At 43.4% G+C, this 16,447-nt stretch overlaps 1 protein-coding gene across 1 annotated transcript in view; it reads right to left on the reverse strand.

The window, feature by feature from the left end:
* ARHGEF28 (Rho guanine nucleotide exchange factor 28) overlaps window positions 1-12,991 on the reverse strand; it is a 223,795-nt gene extending 210,804 nt beyond the window's left edge. Inside the window, exon 1 of the mRNA XM_080924751.1 lies at window positions 12,952-12,991. Within this exon, the coding sequence (XP_080780877.1) occupies window positions 12,952-12,984 (33 nt within the window). The 5' untranslated portion in view covers window positions 12,985-12,991. The remainder of the gene's footprint in view (window positions 1-12,951) is intronic.
* Between the last annotated feature and the right edge of the window lie 3,456 nt (window positions 12,992-16,447).

Consider the following 16,447-nt stretch of genomic DNA (forward strand, 5'->3'; position numbering starts at 1 on the left):
TCCCACCCAAAAGTCACTCAACTCAATGTCACCCATCCTTGCGTGAGTTTACTTCAATTTATGCAAAACATTTCAGTTACTTACCAAAATACATCTCGTCCTTTTCGTATACTATGTCATAGTGAGAAGTGGTAACAGTTGATGAATCCTTTTTGACTTACACATTCCCCTAACTAACCTATGAATAGTCAAGCATATTCAAATTAGTTAGTCATGATTTATCCATACAAGCTATTACATCGTCTCATGAAAACCTCTGCTGAATATGATTTCTTCAGTAATCACGTCAGTTCATTCCTTGTGGGCCTTTTGTTATTTGTTCTCTGGAGAATTACAAGAAGCCGTGCTTCCCAGTTCTAGAAATTTGTTTCCGGTAACCACAGATGGAGTTGAAACGATAAACGGCTGTGTGAAACGTTCAGGTGGGCTCTGTCTCAGTAACGCCCATTGCCAATGCCCCTGTGGTCACCTCGCCCTCTGCTCTGTACTTCCTACACCCAGGTCACCCACAGAGACTGGGTCCTCCCTGGGCTGCTTCCACAATCCTATCCCTTCTGATCTCACACGGACATGGAAGTCTTTGGTGTCTTGGAGAAGAAAACTTCAATCTTTGATCTCCATATGCAACTGGTCCTGAATCCCTCTCCCTCCCCTTCTTCCACCCTGCCTCCCCCCCCCGAAAGTTATTATTTAATGCCCTCTGACTCCTTCTCTTCCTATCCCCTCTCTCTCCCACTTTTTCTTTCTTCTCCCCCCCCCCACCCTCTTTCCTTCTCCCTCTCCCTCTCCCTCTCTCTCCCAAACCTTCTCCCTCTCCCTCTCCCCCTACCTCTGGAAAAGAAATCCTGGCCAAGTCTACTCAATAGCTCCACAGCCACCTTCCTTATCCTCTAGACTTAAAAGAAACGAAATTTGCAAAATTAAGTCAAGAATCCAAAGAAGGAGTGGAACATCACAGGAGCAGTCAACTACAGTTTGCAGGCAACCTGCTTCAAGGTCACTTTACCCTGTGACACCTGGAGGTGAAATGGCTTGTTTCAGCCTATGATCCTTGCTCCCCTAAAGCCCTCTGGCTCAGTCAACACATGCTTCATCCCTTGGCCACATGATCTCTTTGGAAACTTTTCCTAATGTTCACTGGTTAACTGCCCTCATAGAACTAAAACCAGCCCTATACAAGCCGTCCTGAGAAGTACTTTCTGAAGGAAGCTCAGTGTGTATCTATGCAGCCCTGAGTCACAGTGACCATGCTGATGGATTCTCTGATTATGGAAACTCAAGGGCAAGACAGCCCATTTTCCCTCTGTCTGTAAAGCTAGGGGCTCTAGTTCATAAGGTATCTTCCAAACCCTGGAAGGGACCCTGACCTGAGCAATGTATCCGCAACTAGAAACAACTTCCAGAGTGCAATCAAAATTGACCTGCACAAGGCTGAAGTAGTCCCAGGACGCCAGCAGAATACAGCAGGTGATGGGGATAATAATAATAATAATAATAATAATAATAATAATAATAATAATAATAAGCTTATAATAATCTGCTATTTGTTCAAAGCGTTTAGTGTGAATTACATGGCAGAAAATAATTAAAATCACTCTCTGGGGTGGTAAGGGTGGTTCGAGCAGAGGGAGAGCCGACACTTTAGCTGCAATTGGTAATGTTTGCTTCCTGTCCATGCCCTTCCCCTGAGACACTCCTCTTCCCACAGATGGCCTCGGAATGTCGGAGGGCATGTCAGTACCTAGACACGAAGCAACTGACTTAGGAATTTCAACTTATGGAATTTGCCAGCTTTTATTGTTTTCTAATTTCTCATTATAAATGCTCCCTTTTTATCTAGTTTTGTATTTGTAAGTTTATTCTCCTTTTCTAAAAGACACAAAGGTAGGCCTCATCATCTCTCCCCACCTGCAATTCACTACCCAGCACACGAAGTCTATGCAGCCAATGGATGGGAGCACCGATGTCCTGACTGGCCACCCAGCATCACTGACGATGATCAGTTCTGTGAGGTTCTAGGGAACTAGCTAATGAGAAAACACTGTAAAACACCACACAATGTCCTAAACTGGCAAGATAGTGGCTCAGTTTTTTACAGGGTTGTGGATCAAATTAGCTATGAATATTGGGAAATATTACTGAAGAATGCTAAGAGCTGTTGTTCTGTAAAGTGCTCGTGTGGGGCCAGAGAGAGGAACCAGAAGCTCATGCCTCTGCTCTTCCAGAGGACCGGGCATTTGCACTCACATTGAGCTGCTTATAACTCCCTGAAACTCCAGCCCCAGGGGATCTGACACCCTCTTCTGAATTCTGCAGGTATGCACATACATGTCTCTCACACACACACATGCTTATGCATGCACACACATGCACACAAACACTCACATATGCTTGTGCGTGCATGTGCACACACATTTTTAAAGCCTTTTTTCAAGTGCATGTGACTTGGCTCATAAAAACTATTCCCTGAGTTGGAGGGGTCTATAAGAATCTGTTAGAGAAGGTGAGTTCCTCATGGGCTACTACTTAACAGAACATCCTCTCTTCTGAATTCTAGTCCCCAACAAGTATCTGTCTCCCTCACAAAATTTATAGACACAGTGCCCAGAAATGTAGTAAAGTCTCAAACTCTGGGACATGTGTCTCCCAAAATGATTACAGCCCCTTCTGAATGACTCCCCTAAGTTTTGCTGTGTACCAGGAATATAAAAGTAAATAAATCAATTCAATGAGTGACTGTTGTCCCAAAAATGGTGGTCACATACATATTGGGGAAACCCAGAGAGAGAGAGATGACCAAGAATCACAATAAAAGTGTCCTAGAGCTGACACAATGAAAGAGGATGCTATCATAAGGTGAATTCAATTTCCAGAACCAACATGGACCTAAGGGAGAAGAGACTCCAGCAAGATTTCCTCTGATCTCTACTCGCCTGTGGCAGGCACGCGTGCACGCGCACACGCACACACACACACAAATAAATAAATGTCTGGGGAAATGTTAAAGCCTACTCCCCCAGCCCCCTGTTGGGTGAGCTTCAGTTGCTACCAATGAGATGGGTCTAAACTGGAACTATGTGCTACTTAAGAGCAATGAGCCAGCCAGTAGAGGGAAATCTGTGTATAGAATTATTTTAACTTCTGATGTCTTGATGCTTTTACATTTGATGGGTGAGAAATTAAATGAACTGACAGTAAGAGTAAAGTCCTTCAAAATGTAAAGCAGAACGTATGTCTTCAGGACTTCACAGACAGTATGGCACTTTAGCTAAAGCCTGTGTGGGATAACCTCAGCTACACAAAGGCAGAGGAAGCAGGAGCCCAGAAAGGAAGCAGCGGCACCAAGATAGTTTCTCTCAACTTGGCATTTGAGAGAAACTAAGAAAAGAGTGTATGGCTAGGACGTCTAGTGTGTGTGCTTTCTAACGTCCCATCACCTTCACTTTTCAGCAGCCGTCTTGCCAACTGGACCCTCCTGGAAAGGGACGCAGCCATTCTTCCAATGGCCTTATACAAAGTCAGAGCAGTTTGCTCCCCTTCGGTCAACAATCCACAGGAAGACTGAAGTGCACGGAATACCATGGGAATTAATTAGGATGTGGTAAAAGTAGAACGGAGGGACTTGGCGGAAGCCAGGGAAATAAGAGGAGAGATGCTAAGCGAAGACAGCCTCGTGGAGGCAGAGAGTGGAGTTGTCTAATCAGAACAGGAGAAGATACGGCAGCAACGGGATCCAGGAGATGAATGAAGGCCTCGAAAAAATCAAAGCAAATAGAAACTCTGCAGGAGCTAAAGCAACAATCCAAAAGTGGATTGGGGACATTGTCAAGGACAGAAAGGGGAAGCCCCAATACTGGGGGCGGGAGGGGGGCTATGGATGTGCCAACTGCAAAGATCTAGGAAGACTCGGGGAAAAAATGTGGTTTTCATGGGACACTTGGGAGACTGGTGTTTGGTAACAAAAATCAGGAAGCTGGGAACAGGGCTACTTTACAGAGAAACTTGAAAAATGATTTTTTAAGAAGAAACAGTCACCATCTGGGTTTTAAGTGAAGGCTGGATAACCGAGGAATAATGGCAAACAGACTCCATGGAAAGAGAAGAGGCGTCCTGGGCAGGGGGCAGGGCAGGAAGGCCACATGTGGGTGTATTCAAGGAGGCATAGTAGAAGAAGAATGAGCTGACCTAGAAGAAGAGAGAGAACTCTGGAGAGAACCACACAGCTAGAGCAGGAAGCGAACCTCACACACAGCTCTGGGATGTTGGCGTGAAGAAGCAGGAGGCCAGGAACGCCAAACGGAGCGCTTCCATCACAAATCAGACCAGACAAATCCTCTGTGGAGCCTGCACCCATACTTTCTGTGTTACCCCATAGCTCCAGCTATTCTTGACCTGGCCTCGCTCACCTCCGACCTGTCACCTGCCTTCTTCACAAAGCACTGACCACACTAACCTTTTGCTGCTCCTCTCATACCGGGAGTTCATGCCCTCTCCCAGGACCTTTGCCTTCTGGTTTCCCTATAGTGAACCTACAGGCTCAGTCTATCTAATAACACACGTATGTGTTCATGTACTTACACATGCAGAGACACACACCATTCTCCAGCACAGCAGTGCAGTTCCTTAGCACAGCACTTGGCTGTTTTCATACGTGTCACTACCTGGAATTCTCACTGTGGTCTCCTCATTCCTAAGTAAACCAGAGCCCGGGCCTCTTTTTCTTTGCTCGCTCTCTAATAGTATAGTACATGGAGCTGAATGAAGGCTTAAAGGGGAAAAACACCTTAAAGAAAAAGAATGTATGACTTTTTTATGATTGGCTTCCATCAAAACAAAAGACTTCAAGTCAGACTGTGCCAAATTATGAAGAGGAAGATGAGCAAACACTAAAACGACTTCTCTAAACCACGCACACTCTAAGTGGGGAAGGGTAATCCTTCCAGAACACCTAAATAAGACACTTTGACCAGATCACATCTCGGTTCTTCTACTAAGGTTCTCCCCATTGAGACTTAAACCATCAGGTATAAACTGTCCCCTTAGACGGCAACTTCTGTTTAAAAATCAAATTGCTAGGCCAAAGGTACTAGCATCCATCAGGTACTAGCCTAATGCTCTGAATCCCAACTGGGAAACCCACATGGTGGAAGGAGGAAGCCAACTCCTGGAACAAGCTACCCTCTGACTTCCTTATGCACATGTGGTAAGTGTCTCCCCACCCCATATGTGCATATACAAATGTGCACACATGGGGAAATGTTTAAATGTAATTAAAAACTCAGTCCATTCCTTCCAATTATTTAAAATGCTAAGGCGCATATTACCCAGGATTGTGAGAGGGTCACTGACATAGGGAAGCTAGGTGATGCAGACTTTAGAACACCTAGTACTTAAAAATCTGAAAGCTTAAAGATGGGAACTCCTTTTCAGGCACTGCAGGGATTGGCAAAATGGCTGCTGGCCAGGCAAACCGAAATAGTCGCCTATGGACTTCTTTGCTCTGTGGCTATGATGTCATTGCTTTGGAATTTGACTCTTCTGAAAGCAAGCAGGTGAAAAGAAAACAGCTTTAAGGAAAAGGAATTTAAAGGCAGCCCAAGAAGAGAGAGTGGGAAAAGCTCAATCTAACTTAGCTTTAAGCAAGAGTTTCTTGAAGCAGGTCAACTTAAGGAAGCCCAGCTTAAACAACACCAGCAGGGATTCCCAACAGAGCAACTGACAGGAAGACACTGAAGCCTCTGTGTCTAAGTAAGAACACACACAGCATCCACACATTCGCTGAGAACTTGCACAAAGCAATCACCTGTGGCCCAAAGGTTGACTCCAAGAGAAGCCTCTCCTGGTTCCATTCTCTAAGCCAGAAACAGCTGCACACATTTGAAAAGACACCATAGCCCCGACACTCTGACCCCCATGTACTTCCCCGTCAGGTTTTCCCCAGAAGCCTCACTGTGTTCAGAAGCCACGTGTACTCTGGAATTTGGATAGAGATGAAGCTAATGGAGGAGTTCTATTGGGCTTGTAAGTCAAGCCTTTTGCTAGAGCTTAAGAGAGACACAGTTACCACTCCCCTCAAGGACAAAGAGGAGAAAAGACTGAGACACTTGAAGGACCAGGAAATACCATCACTTTCATACTAGGAAGATCAAGGAAGACACCAGGGCGAGAATGGCCCAATCAGCACCTTTGAGTGCCTGAGAAAGTGAGGTTCTGGTGACTGAGCGATGGCTGGGACAGTCGCTGTCATTTATCCACCACTTAAGGTGGGAAAACCCCAAACTCATTGAATAATTTGCCACTAACTAAGCAAATATATATTATGGAAAATATATATACAAATATATACTTATATATAATATAAAATATTATACATTATATATTATAATTTAATGTTTATATATTCTAATATAAGTTAATATAAATATATTGTATAATATTTTGCTATAATATTCTATATGATATGTTTATATAATATTTTATATTATATTAAAATTATATTAAACTATAAGTTTAAATTAAATATGCATTGAAATTATATTGGTAGTAAATGTCATATTTACATATTATATATTATTTTGTATAGTATATATTTATAATATAATTGTATATATATTAGTGCAGAGTGTGCAGTCACAGTTCCAAGACAGTTGAGTCGACATGGTGAAGCAAGTCACTCCATGTTGGCGCTTTTAACCTCCTCATCAGCAAACTGAGGGTGACTTGTGCTCAATCAAAGATTCCCAGATGATGTGGTCGCGCAAGGCCAGTCAGGAGTGGGGGTTATTAAGCGACAGGAGAGGCCAGTCATGGGGGAAGCAGAACTACAGGCAGAGAAAGGGCAGGCCTCAGGACAGGATTTCCTTCAGCAGGAACCAGAAGTTGGTGGGCCTCTGTGGGAGTCCGGAAGGAGGTGTCTGCCAGAACAAAGCCAGCAAGTCACTCACTGCCTCAATAGGAAGCTTCTTTCCAGAGCTAGGAAATGGCCCTGGGACTCAAACAGTCCAACCTCACAGCCTGGGACCTGTCCTCAGACCCCCAACAAAAGGCTAATCCCTAGAGAGTATACGCAGCCAGATATCAACATCGGCTAGAAGATCCAGACTGTTGGGAAGATTGACGGAGGAGGATTCAGCTCAGCTACCTAAGGTATGGATCCGGTCTAAACACTAGATTAAAACTTTATTTAAGATAATCAAGGAGCTCAGAACACCCAGCATCCCTCAGCAGGATGGAGACTCCAAATAAAATTAAAATATCAACAGAACATGCAACAGGAATAGAAGATTAACTTAGATTTAACTGACAGTGAGCTACTGAGAGATTGTCACTGTCCAACCAACCAACCATACAACATGTAGAGAGAACCCTACCCTTCCAGTTCATCAGTAGCACCTCATGACAGGGACCAGCTGACAAGACTCCACAAAGACATTGGTGCACCTCTGCACATGTTGTACAGGTCTCTGTGGAGTGACCAGAATTAGAGAAAAGACAGAAATGAAGTCTTTTGTTCTTAGAAACGTAAGGTAAAAAAAAAAATTTTTAGCATACTGCTTTGGAAAATAAAAATAAGCCAATAAATCCCAATTTCATCATTGTCACAATCATCAAGACGAAATTCTAGACATTAAGTGGATCTGAACTTGCAGGACAGCAATGCGACAAGGTTTATTTTCGCAGAATCTAGAAGCAAAGCAGCCGCTGGTCACCATATGTATTTTTACATATGTGTGTGGAATGTACCTACATCATATCCAGTCTCCATTTCCCTCTCTTTCCCCCATTTTCCTCCTACTGGTCTCCTCCTGTCACAGTGGAACTAACAAACAGCCGTCAGCACCACTCTGGACAGATACCAGAAAGCAAGTCTGCACAGGGCAGAGACACCGGCACACCACCTTTATTGGGCAGTAAAGAATCGGTACCAGCCCAGGTTCCCATTACCATGGATAAAACAAAACAAAACAAACAAACAAACAGAAAACCAAAAACAGGGGTATACATTAAAAATGAAGCATTATCTAACCATAAAGAAGAATAAATTGCTCTTTTTTTTTCCAGGATAGACCTGGAAGTCAATATATTAAGTAAAATACACCATACTGCCCTTTTTTTTTTCTCTCCTGTACTGAGATTATATTTTAGAGTTAAAGAGCCTTAAGCCAGAAAATAAACATTGCAGATTGGCTGCCCTGCTTCTATTTTACACTGTCCCAGGCTCACACGTCCCAGAGCCTCACCTCTTCAGCTCTCCTAGCTTGATGCACACCGCAATAGCCACTTAAGAGACAAGATGAACATGAAGCCCAGACCACCATCCAAACCGAGAGCAGAACCTGGCTCTGCAGACCTGCTGCTAGAGGGCCCTTTGCCCACAGAAGCGGGAAACGGGGAAGCTGGAAGATGCTCCAAGGCTGCAAATTGGATTTGCAATGCCTGCATCCCAACAGTGCACACATCGCCATTGGAGATGCCCTCCTGGCTGCCCGTCCGGCCACGCTTCTACTCCTCCTACCTGACCACAGTCTGTTTCTCCTTCCTAACAACAGAGTTTCAACGGACAACCATGCTTTGCTTCATTCATAAAACGAGAGTGAGTCTGCATCGAGGTTCATGAATATCCCACCATCCCTAAGACTAGGGCAAAAATCACCTCCTAAAGACAAAAAGAAAGGCAGCATCCAGATTTCCTGCTGAGATAGATTCCTGGTGGAATAACAAAACACTGTATGTCCTTTTTTTTTTGTACTTAAAGGAAAACACAAAAGATTACCTCAATGGGCCTGTAGGCAGAAGGCATAGCTTAAAAATAATGGAAGCCCAAACTGCTGGCACACAGGAAGAAAGAGAAACTAGACACAACAAAAACATAATTAAGTTGAAAACCCATTTCCAGAACTCAGCTCCTATCTACACAAAAGAACAAACAAGCTGGCCCCTGGATAGTCTTCTATAAAGCAAAGAGGGAAAAATAGAAGCCCCAACAGAAGACCGCTTTTAGAAGCTAAAACTGAAAGTTTCTTCACAGATCCAAACAAAATAATGGAGATAATATGTACTTGAAAAGATTATCCATAGTGATGCCGAAATAGAAACATGGGGCTTGGGGTTCACTTTAACTGTAAGAATGTCACAAGAACCCACTTAAGTCAGGACCTAGCAAAGGAATCAAGAAATTACTTGTAAGAACCACCTGAATGTGGTGCTCTTTTCTGAGCTGTGACCAGAGGTCAGGGAATCATTTCTACTGATGTTTTTGCCTTCTAAAATTATTAAATTATACAGATGATCTAATTTTCCTTGAGGCAATTTGCATAAATTAATTTATTTTTTTAAATCTGTTGCAGTGACTAAAATTTTAAATTTTGTTTTTAAAATACTAATGCCTATTTCACAGGTTTGTGCGTGTGTGTATGTGTGTGTGTGTTTGTGTTTGTGTGAGTGTGTAATTATCATATAATTTTAGAAAACATCCTGGTCTGTTTATAAGTCTCCATATTTTGTGATGGTGAGGTATCTTAATTAAAACTACCGAGATTGTCAAAACTACATAAAAGGTATCAAAATTAAGAGAGAAGATTCCTCACAGTCAACTGGGCAAATGTTACAGCACAGAAATCATTGCTAAGAGGATTCATAATAAAATCCAACACAGACACAGACAGACCCCTGGAAGAGTACACATCAAACTGTCAATAGGGCTGAGAACTCATAATGAGATTAAACACAGCTTCCCATTTGATTGGCTTACTCTAGTTTTAATTTAGACAATGTGTGTACAAAACACAACAAAAATATATATGGTTTATCTATCAAAACACATGAAAATATTCACCCCTTGATAGCCAGTTGTAGTGGCGCTGGGTTCTAGGTCCCGCTGCAGATGCTCAAGGGCTTTATATAAACAGGTATGGTCTTTGAGCATTTGCATATAGTGCCACATCGCCTCCCAGATACTTTCAATCATCTCTAGATCGTGTATGACACCTGATGTAACACAAACACATGGAAGTAATGGCTATGCTTTATTTTGCAGGGCAAGAATTTATTATGCTTTGTTTATGATGGCAAGAAGAGCTCTGCCTATGTTCAAAACCGTTTTTCCTTAAACACTGAGGACAGCTGTGTTTACAAAACATCTGGTGACAGGAGACCAGGGAAGAGCCACGTCCCCAAGATACAGGAGTAAACTACAGCACTGGTTCCGAGTCTGTGCCACATGCATTTTGCCCATTTGATGGGACTTGGTTTAAGGGTGGCTTTCTCTGTAATATATGCTACTGGCTTCTTACTGGCTGAGGTCGACTGGCTTCCAAACTGGCTTAGGTCAGTCTGCAATGATTTTGATTGACACAAAATATTAAGAAAGAAGGGCAGGGCACAGTATAGATATGTAGTGTAGAGCTGTGAAGAGTCAGCCATGTTAAATATATATAATGCATGTCATCTACTCTAGGATACCATGTTTAATATGCATTTTTAATTTCACTACAAGCGCCATGTTTCCTTCTATAGAACTATATGGCCATCGATTGGGTTCTTCTCAAATTGGTTTTTTTTTTACACAGATTTTATCATGTATCACACAGACCTTTCCAAGTCTTTGTCTTCACATAACAGCTTTTTATGCCAGTTCACAGTGAAATAAATCATTGTGAAATCAGTTATTTCGAACAGGATAAACAGAAATGACAACAGTATGAACCACTGTGACCAAGATCACAGATAGGTAGGGATAGAATCTGTCAGGGCAAGGTGAACCAGGATATAATTTCAGAAATAAAAGGAGGGCTGGAGAGATGGCTCAATGGTTAAGAACGCTGACTGCTGCTCTTCCAGAGGTCCTAAGTTCAACTTCCAGCAACCACATGGTAGCTCACAACCATCTGTAATGGGATCTGATGCCCTTTTCTGGTGTGTCTGAAGACGGCTACAGTGTACTTATATAAAATATATAAAATAAATCTTAAAAAAATAACTAAAAAGAGAGGGAGATTACACCATAGAATTGGTGACATAGTAATTTTGCAGTGCAACAACCGTATGAACTGAGGTTGTGTCTTATTAATACTACTTGGCATATTCTCCTGTTTTAATCAGCATATGTTTAGTAATTGGAAAGGTTTTCACCTGTGAATGCTTGGATCATTTACATACCTATTGCTCAACAACATAATCATAGGAGGCAGAGGGAGAGAGAGAACTGAGGGGGAGAGGGAAGAGGGAGGTGAACAGGGCTGGAGCAGAGACTGAGGAAATGGCCAACCAGTAACCAGCCCAGCTTCAAACCCATCCCATGGACAAGCCCCAATCCCTGACCACTATTAACAATACTCTGTTATGCCTGCAGACAGTCCTCTAAGAGGCTGTCCCGACTGAAACAGATGCAGAAACCCATAGGCAAACAGTGGATGGAGGTCAGGGACTCTTAGGAAGGAGTTGGAGGAAGAATTAAAGCCTCTTAAATAGATGGGAACCCCACAAGAAGACCAAGAGAGTCAACAAACCTAGGCCCCTGGGAACTCTCAGAATCTGAACCACACCAGGCAAAAAGCATGCTCGGGCTGAAACGAGGCCCCAGCACGTATGGAGCAGATATGCAGCTCAGCCTCTATGGCTGTCTAGTCAGCCCTCAGTGGGAGAGGACGCACCTAATCTGACAGAGACTTGATGTGTCAGGGACTGTGGGAAGATACCCATGGAGGACCACCCTCTCAGAGGAGAAGGGGAGGGGGAGAAACTCTGTGAGGAGGGACTTGGAGGGGAAGCAGCAGCAGTGCTTTGGATGTAAACAAAGACTAATTAATTAATCGACTGACTAATAAAATAACGTGTCCCTCAGACACGTGCATTTGCTCTCTCTGTGGCAGAAGAATGGCAGGTCTAAGATTCTGTGGGTTTTTTTATAACATGAATTATTTCGGGGGATTTGTCTGTTTTGGGGGGAAGAGGAAGCAGGGTGTACTCAGTGCAGGAAAGAGGGAGAAACCAGGCATGCGGCAGCAATGAGGTTGGGGAGTCTTTCACAGCTTAGTCTTGGGACCATTTCTTTTAACCCTTAATTATGGCAGGGCCCAGGGGACATTTTATCTGCAAGGCACAATCTGGAGAGTAAACTGCAGATCCTAGAGTAACTGAGTGGGCAGCTCTTTTTATTCTTCAGAAATCATGTCATTCTGTCTTCTTTCGAGAATACAGCGGTGTGTGTGTAGCAGGCAGAGGATGAGCAAGCAACAAGAGGAAGGGGGGGGGGGTCCTAGCTGAGTAGTGATCGGTAGGTGGTCAATGAACAGATTAATTTTTTTATCAATTGGGGTTTCTGACTGAATTGTTCTGGCTCCTTGATAATCTGTTCTTAGCCCCAGTTTCACCCACACTCACATCCTCTGCCTAGGCCCATGTCCTCAGAAGGAAGGAGAGAGGCGGCGCTGAGCCATCTTGTGAGTGAAGAGACAACTGGTTCAGACTACACGTAGCTGCTCTCAGAAATAAGCCGGAGGCATGACGAAAACCGTGTTCCTGTGGGCGCCATTTCCTCAGACACCTGACCCTTGTTCTCCAAACTCCTGTTTCATGTGCAAAGCTAAAAGATCCCTCCAAAAATCACACACAGAAAATCACTTCTTACTATTAGAAAATTATGACAAAATAAAATGTCCAAAAATGACTCATAAAAGTAAACCAAATGAGTTTGGAAATCACAAAGCTTTTTAAACAACAACAACAATAACAACAATAATAATAATAATAATAAAAGCCTAGATTTCAGAAATAGGAGCCAGGCCATTTTTTAAAGCTATACAAAACCACACAATTTAGACAGCAATGCTCGGAGTGTTTTTAAAAGTTCTCTACTCCATAGCAAGTAAAACATTCTCCCCCACTGCACTCACGAGGTTTCAAGTTAGGGAAGGAGCACTCGGACCTCAAGCCCAGTGCTCGGGGACTTACATAAAGAGGCACTTCATTGCAGCTCAACTCCATGACTTCTGCATCTGTAACAGAAAGAACATGAGCATTAGGGTGGGAAGCCATCCATCAGCCCTCTGCGGCACACAATTCAGTGTCAGCATTATGGAGGAAGGGGTACAAAAGTTAAGAAAGTTACAGAGTTACAGAGAACAAAGGGAGGCTAGGGTAAAATTCAGTAGTGGATGCTTGCCTAGCCTACTACACCAATTCCTGGAGTCCATTCCCAACGCCCGTTTGTAAAAGGAATATAGAAAAGGGTCACCACCTTATATAAAATTATTCTCCCCAAGAAAACAGGATAGAAGCCCTTCAAAAACTTAAACACATGATTCAGTAATCCGATCCCTAATACACACCCAAAAGGAAAATGGACTCAGTTGGACATAGCAGTCCTATATACAAACAGCCCAAGTGGGGAAGCAAGCTTCATGACAGCCAAAGTGCAGCAGCCACAGACGCAGCGTGTGTACACAGCAGTAATATTCTCCCACATGCTACAACATGGGTGAGACGGAAAACCTTTACCCTAAGAAAACTAAGTGAATCACAAAAGAAATCGCTGCCGCCATTCCACTTACGTGAGGAACCTAAAGAGTTAAATTCAGAGAGGCAGAGAGCAGAGCGGACCCCTGGAATTACCACTCAGGAGATGCGCAACTTTTATGTAGAAAGATAAAATCACAGCCCTGAAGATGGACAAGATGATATTGCATGGTGCAAGTGAGCTTAATGCAGCTGAAATGCATACTCAAAACGGTCCACACGACGCATCTCATATAAATTTCTTACCACAACACAAAGGCACAATAAGTTACATACAGCATGTCCCTAAGGCGAAATGAAAAGGAGCTAGACATACTCAAATTATGTATGTGTGGTGACACATATAGGACATGTGTATTCACACCTCTACTCTTTCAGATTCGTTTCCATACATAATGAAATACTATCACTTCAGACACTCCACAAAAGCCACAAAGGACCAACATGAGCATTGGGGAAGCTGTCTGTAAGTCATTACCGTCAAAGTCTACCTTGCCTAGATAACCCGGAAGGTATAAGACCATTCATGCCTCTCTGACACAGGTCAAAGGTTCTGACCACATGATCACAGTGGACACGCAGCCCACCAACACGCTAACCAACCTCTCTGGCAGCTGCATGAACTTCCACCTGCCTGTGCATATCTCTTTAAGAGTAGAGCACAGAGGTCTCTATGAACAGACAGGTGGACAAATGAAGTGTGGCAGGTACATGCAATGGAATGTCATTCTACCTGAAAAGGGAAGGGACACATGCCACAGACTGGAAGAATCTCAGCAGTACATCCCCAGTGAAATGAACCAGCAATACCCTGCGGTTCCAGTAACATGGAATAATGCGCGTCAAAGGTGGTTTCCGAGAGCAGGAAAAGGAGGCCGTTTAGTTTAATGGACTTTAACAGATGCCAAGCTTTGGGTTCTGCACAACAAAAACTGTTCTATGATGGGTAATGGTAGTGACGAATAATAATGTACTTACCCCTCCCAAATTGTGCACACACACACACACACACACACACACACACACACACACACCACAATGGTGGCAGTGGTAGATTCTATGTTTGATAGTCATAATTGAGAATAAAAATAGTCTCAAAATAGCACCTAGAAGCCGGCTTTCTGGTTAAAAATCAAAGAGCCCCCATTATTCACTGAGCATCTGCTGTGCATAATGGTACCACCAAAGTGGGGGGTGGTCCAGCATCCACGAGCTTCAGCTGAACCAAACAGCTAGAAGTTGGACAAAGGACAAAATGGGGCACCTGGAAACTCTGAGAGTGACAGACTAGGAACCTCGCTGTCTTCCCCACACCCCAAAGCGGCATTGCTCCCCACTGCCAGTTCTCATTTCTGGTCACAGAGTCCTGGGTCTTGGACTTACGCCCCCACCATACAACTGGGCAGCACTTTGCAACTAAATGGTGACATTCAGTGTACAATTTCCTAAAGGATACACTTGGCAAGGAAGAATATGAAGTTCTATTTTTATTTATTTATCTAAAATCGCCTAAATTAAGTGTCCTAGATACTTAATTGACATTGTAGCACAGAAACCTCTCAGTCACAGTCATGTGAGTCATCTTGAACGACAGCTATGTAAGTTGGGGAGGACTGGGCCAGCCAAGGACCGGAGAGCAGGCTGTCTCTCCACCCTTATTCTTAATACAGAATTCCCCATGCAGGCTCATGTGAACCCACTGGAGTGGGCTCCGGAATGCTAATCTATTTCTAGCAAAACTAACTTCACAATTTAAACCAACAACTTCCCAGGCCAGGGAAAGGACCTTCCATAAATGATAATGCTAACAAGAATATGACAGCATAGTCTTAATATAAATTCTTAATAGGACTCTTTGTCAGTTCCTATTAGTAAATGAAAATAATGAAATAATGTATAACTCAAGAGCCCTGACAAATGGAGGGCCTCCGACCTCTGACCTCCAACCTCCAGCCTCTGGCCTCCAAACTCTGACCTCCAATCTTTTTTTTTTTTTTTTGGAGGGGGGTTCTAGGCAGGGTTTCTCTGTGTAATTCTGCCTGAACTGGAACTTGTTTGTTTGACTTACGGGACACCTCCTGATTCGTTTGCCTAAGGATAGACCATGATCAGGAAAAGTACCCTGGCAGAAGAGGTAGTGGAACCAGAAGCTAAGCCTCTCAGTCTCCGGCCAGCTAGTAAAGAAAGTCCTTGCCACAGCCTGTATCACAGCGACGTATCTTCTTTGACCAGCAGACCCTTCAAACCTATTTCAAAGTAGACAGCAAAGAGAAACAAAGGACTCAGAGCATCCAACTGACATTTCACATGGATGATTTTAGAAAACAAACCGTTACTATGGAAGCTTTACTACCATCCCTAATCCTTATAACTCTTTCCATTTTTGCATAGTTACAGAATGTGCTTCATTGTGTTAGAGTGATGTATAAGTGAACAATAAATATATTGAGTAGGATACATGTTAACTATTTTTCTTAATAGAGTACATATTAGCATTTTGAAAATTTGCTTAGAAAATAAGCAGGCCCTTCCCCCTTGGCCGTGTCATGCATACGCTTCCCAGCAGCTGCCTTTCAGGTATCGCAGGTGGCTATGGCACCTGATGGGGGTAAGGTGCAATTTTCCAGTGCATGTGATCTGCACCCAGGGTGAGGTAGTGCATGTGATCTGCACCCAGGGTGAGGTGCAGCTTCACCTAGCCTATGAGGGACCTGCTTTTCCCCACATCACCTGTCATCCCACATAAGGCTAAGCAAGACCGAGAACTGCCTCAGACTAGATCTCAGCAGAACCATCCAGGGACAGGCACCATGTTGCTGCCCTTGTACCTTCTGTTTGATAACTCGTATCTTATTCCTGCCAACTCAACCTCCTGGTATTTTTAGTATGAAAATTTTAAAGTCACTTTGATTGATATTAGTTACATTTTCCA

The sequence above is a fragment of the Micromys minutus genome, assembly GCF_963924665.1.
Source record: "Micromys minutus genome assembly, chromosome: 11".
NCBI lineage: Eukaryota > Metazoa > Chordata > Mammalia > Rodentia > Muridae > Micromys > Micromys minutus.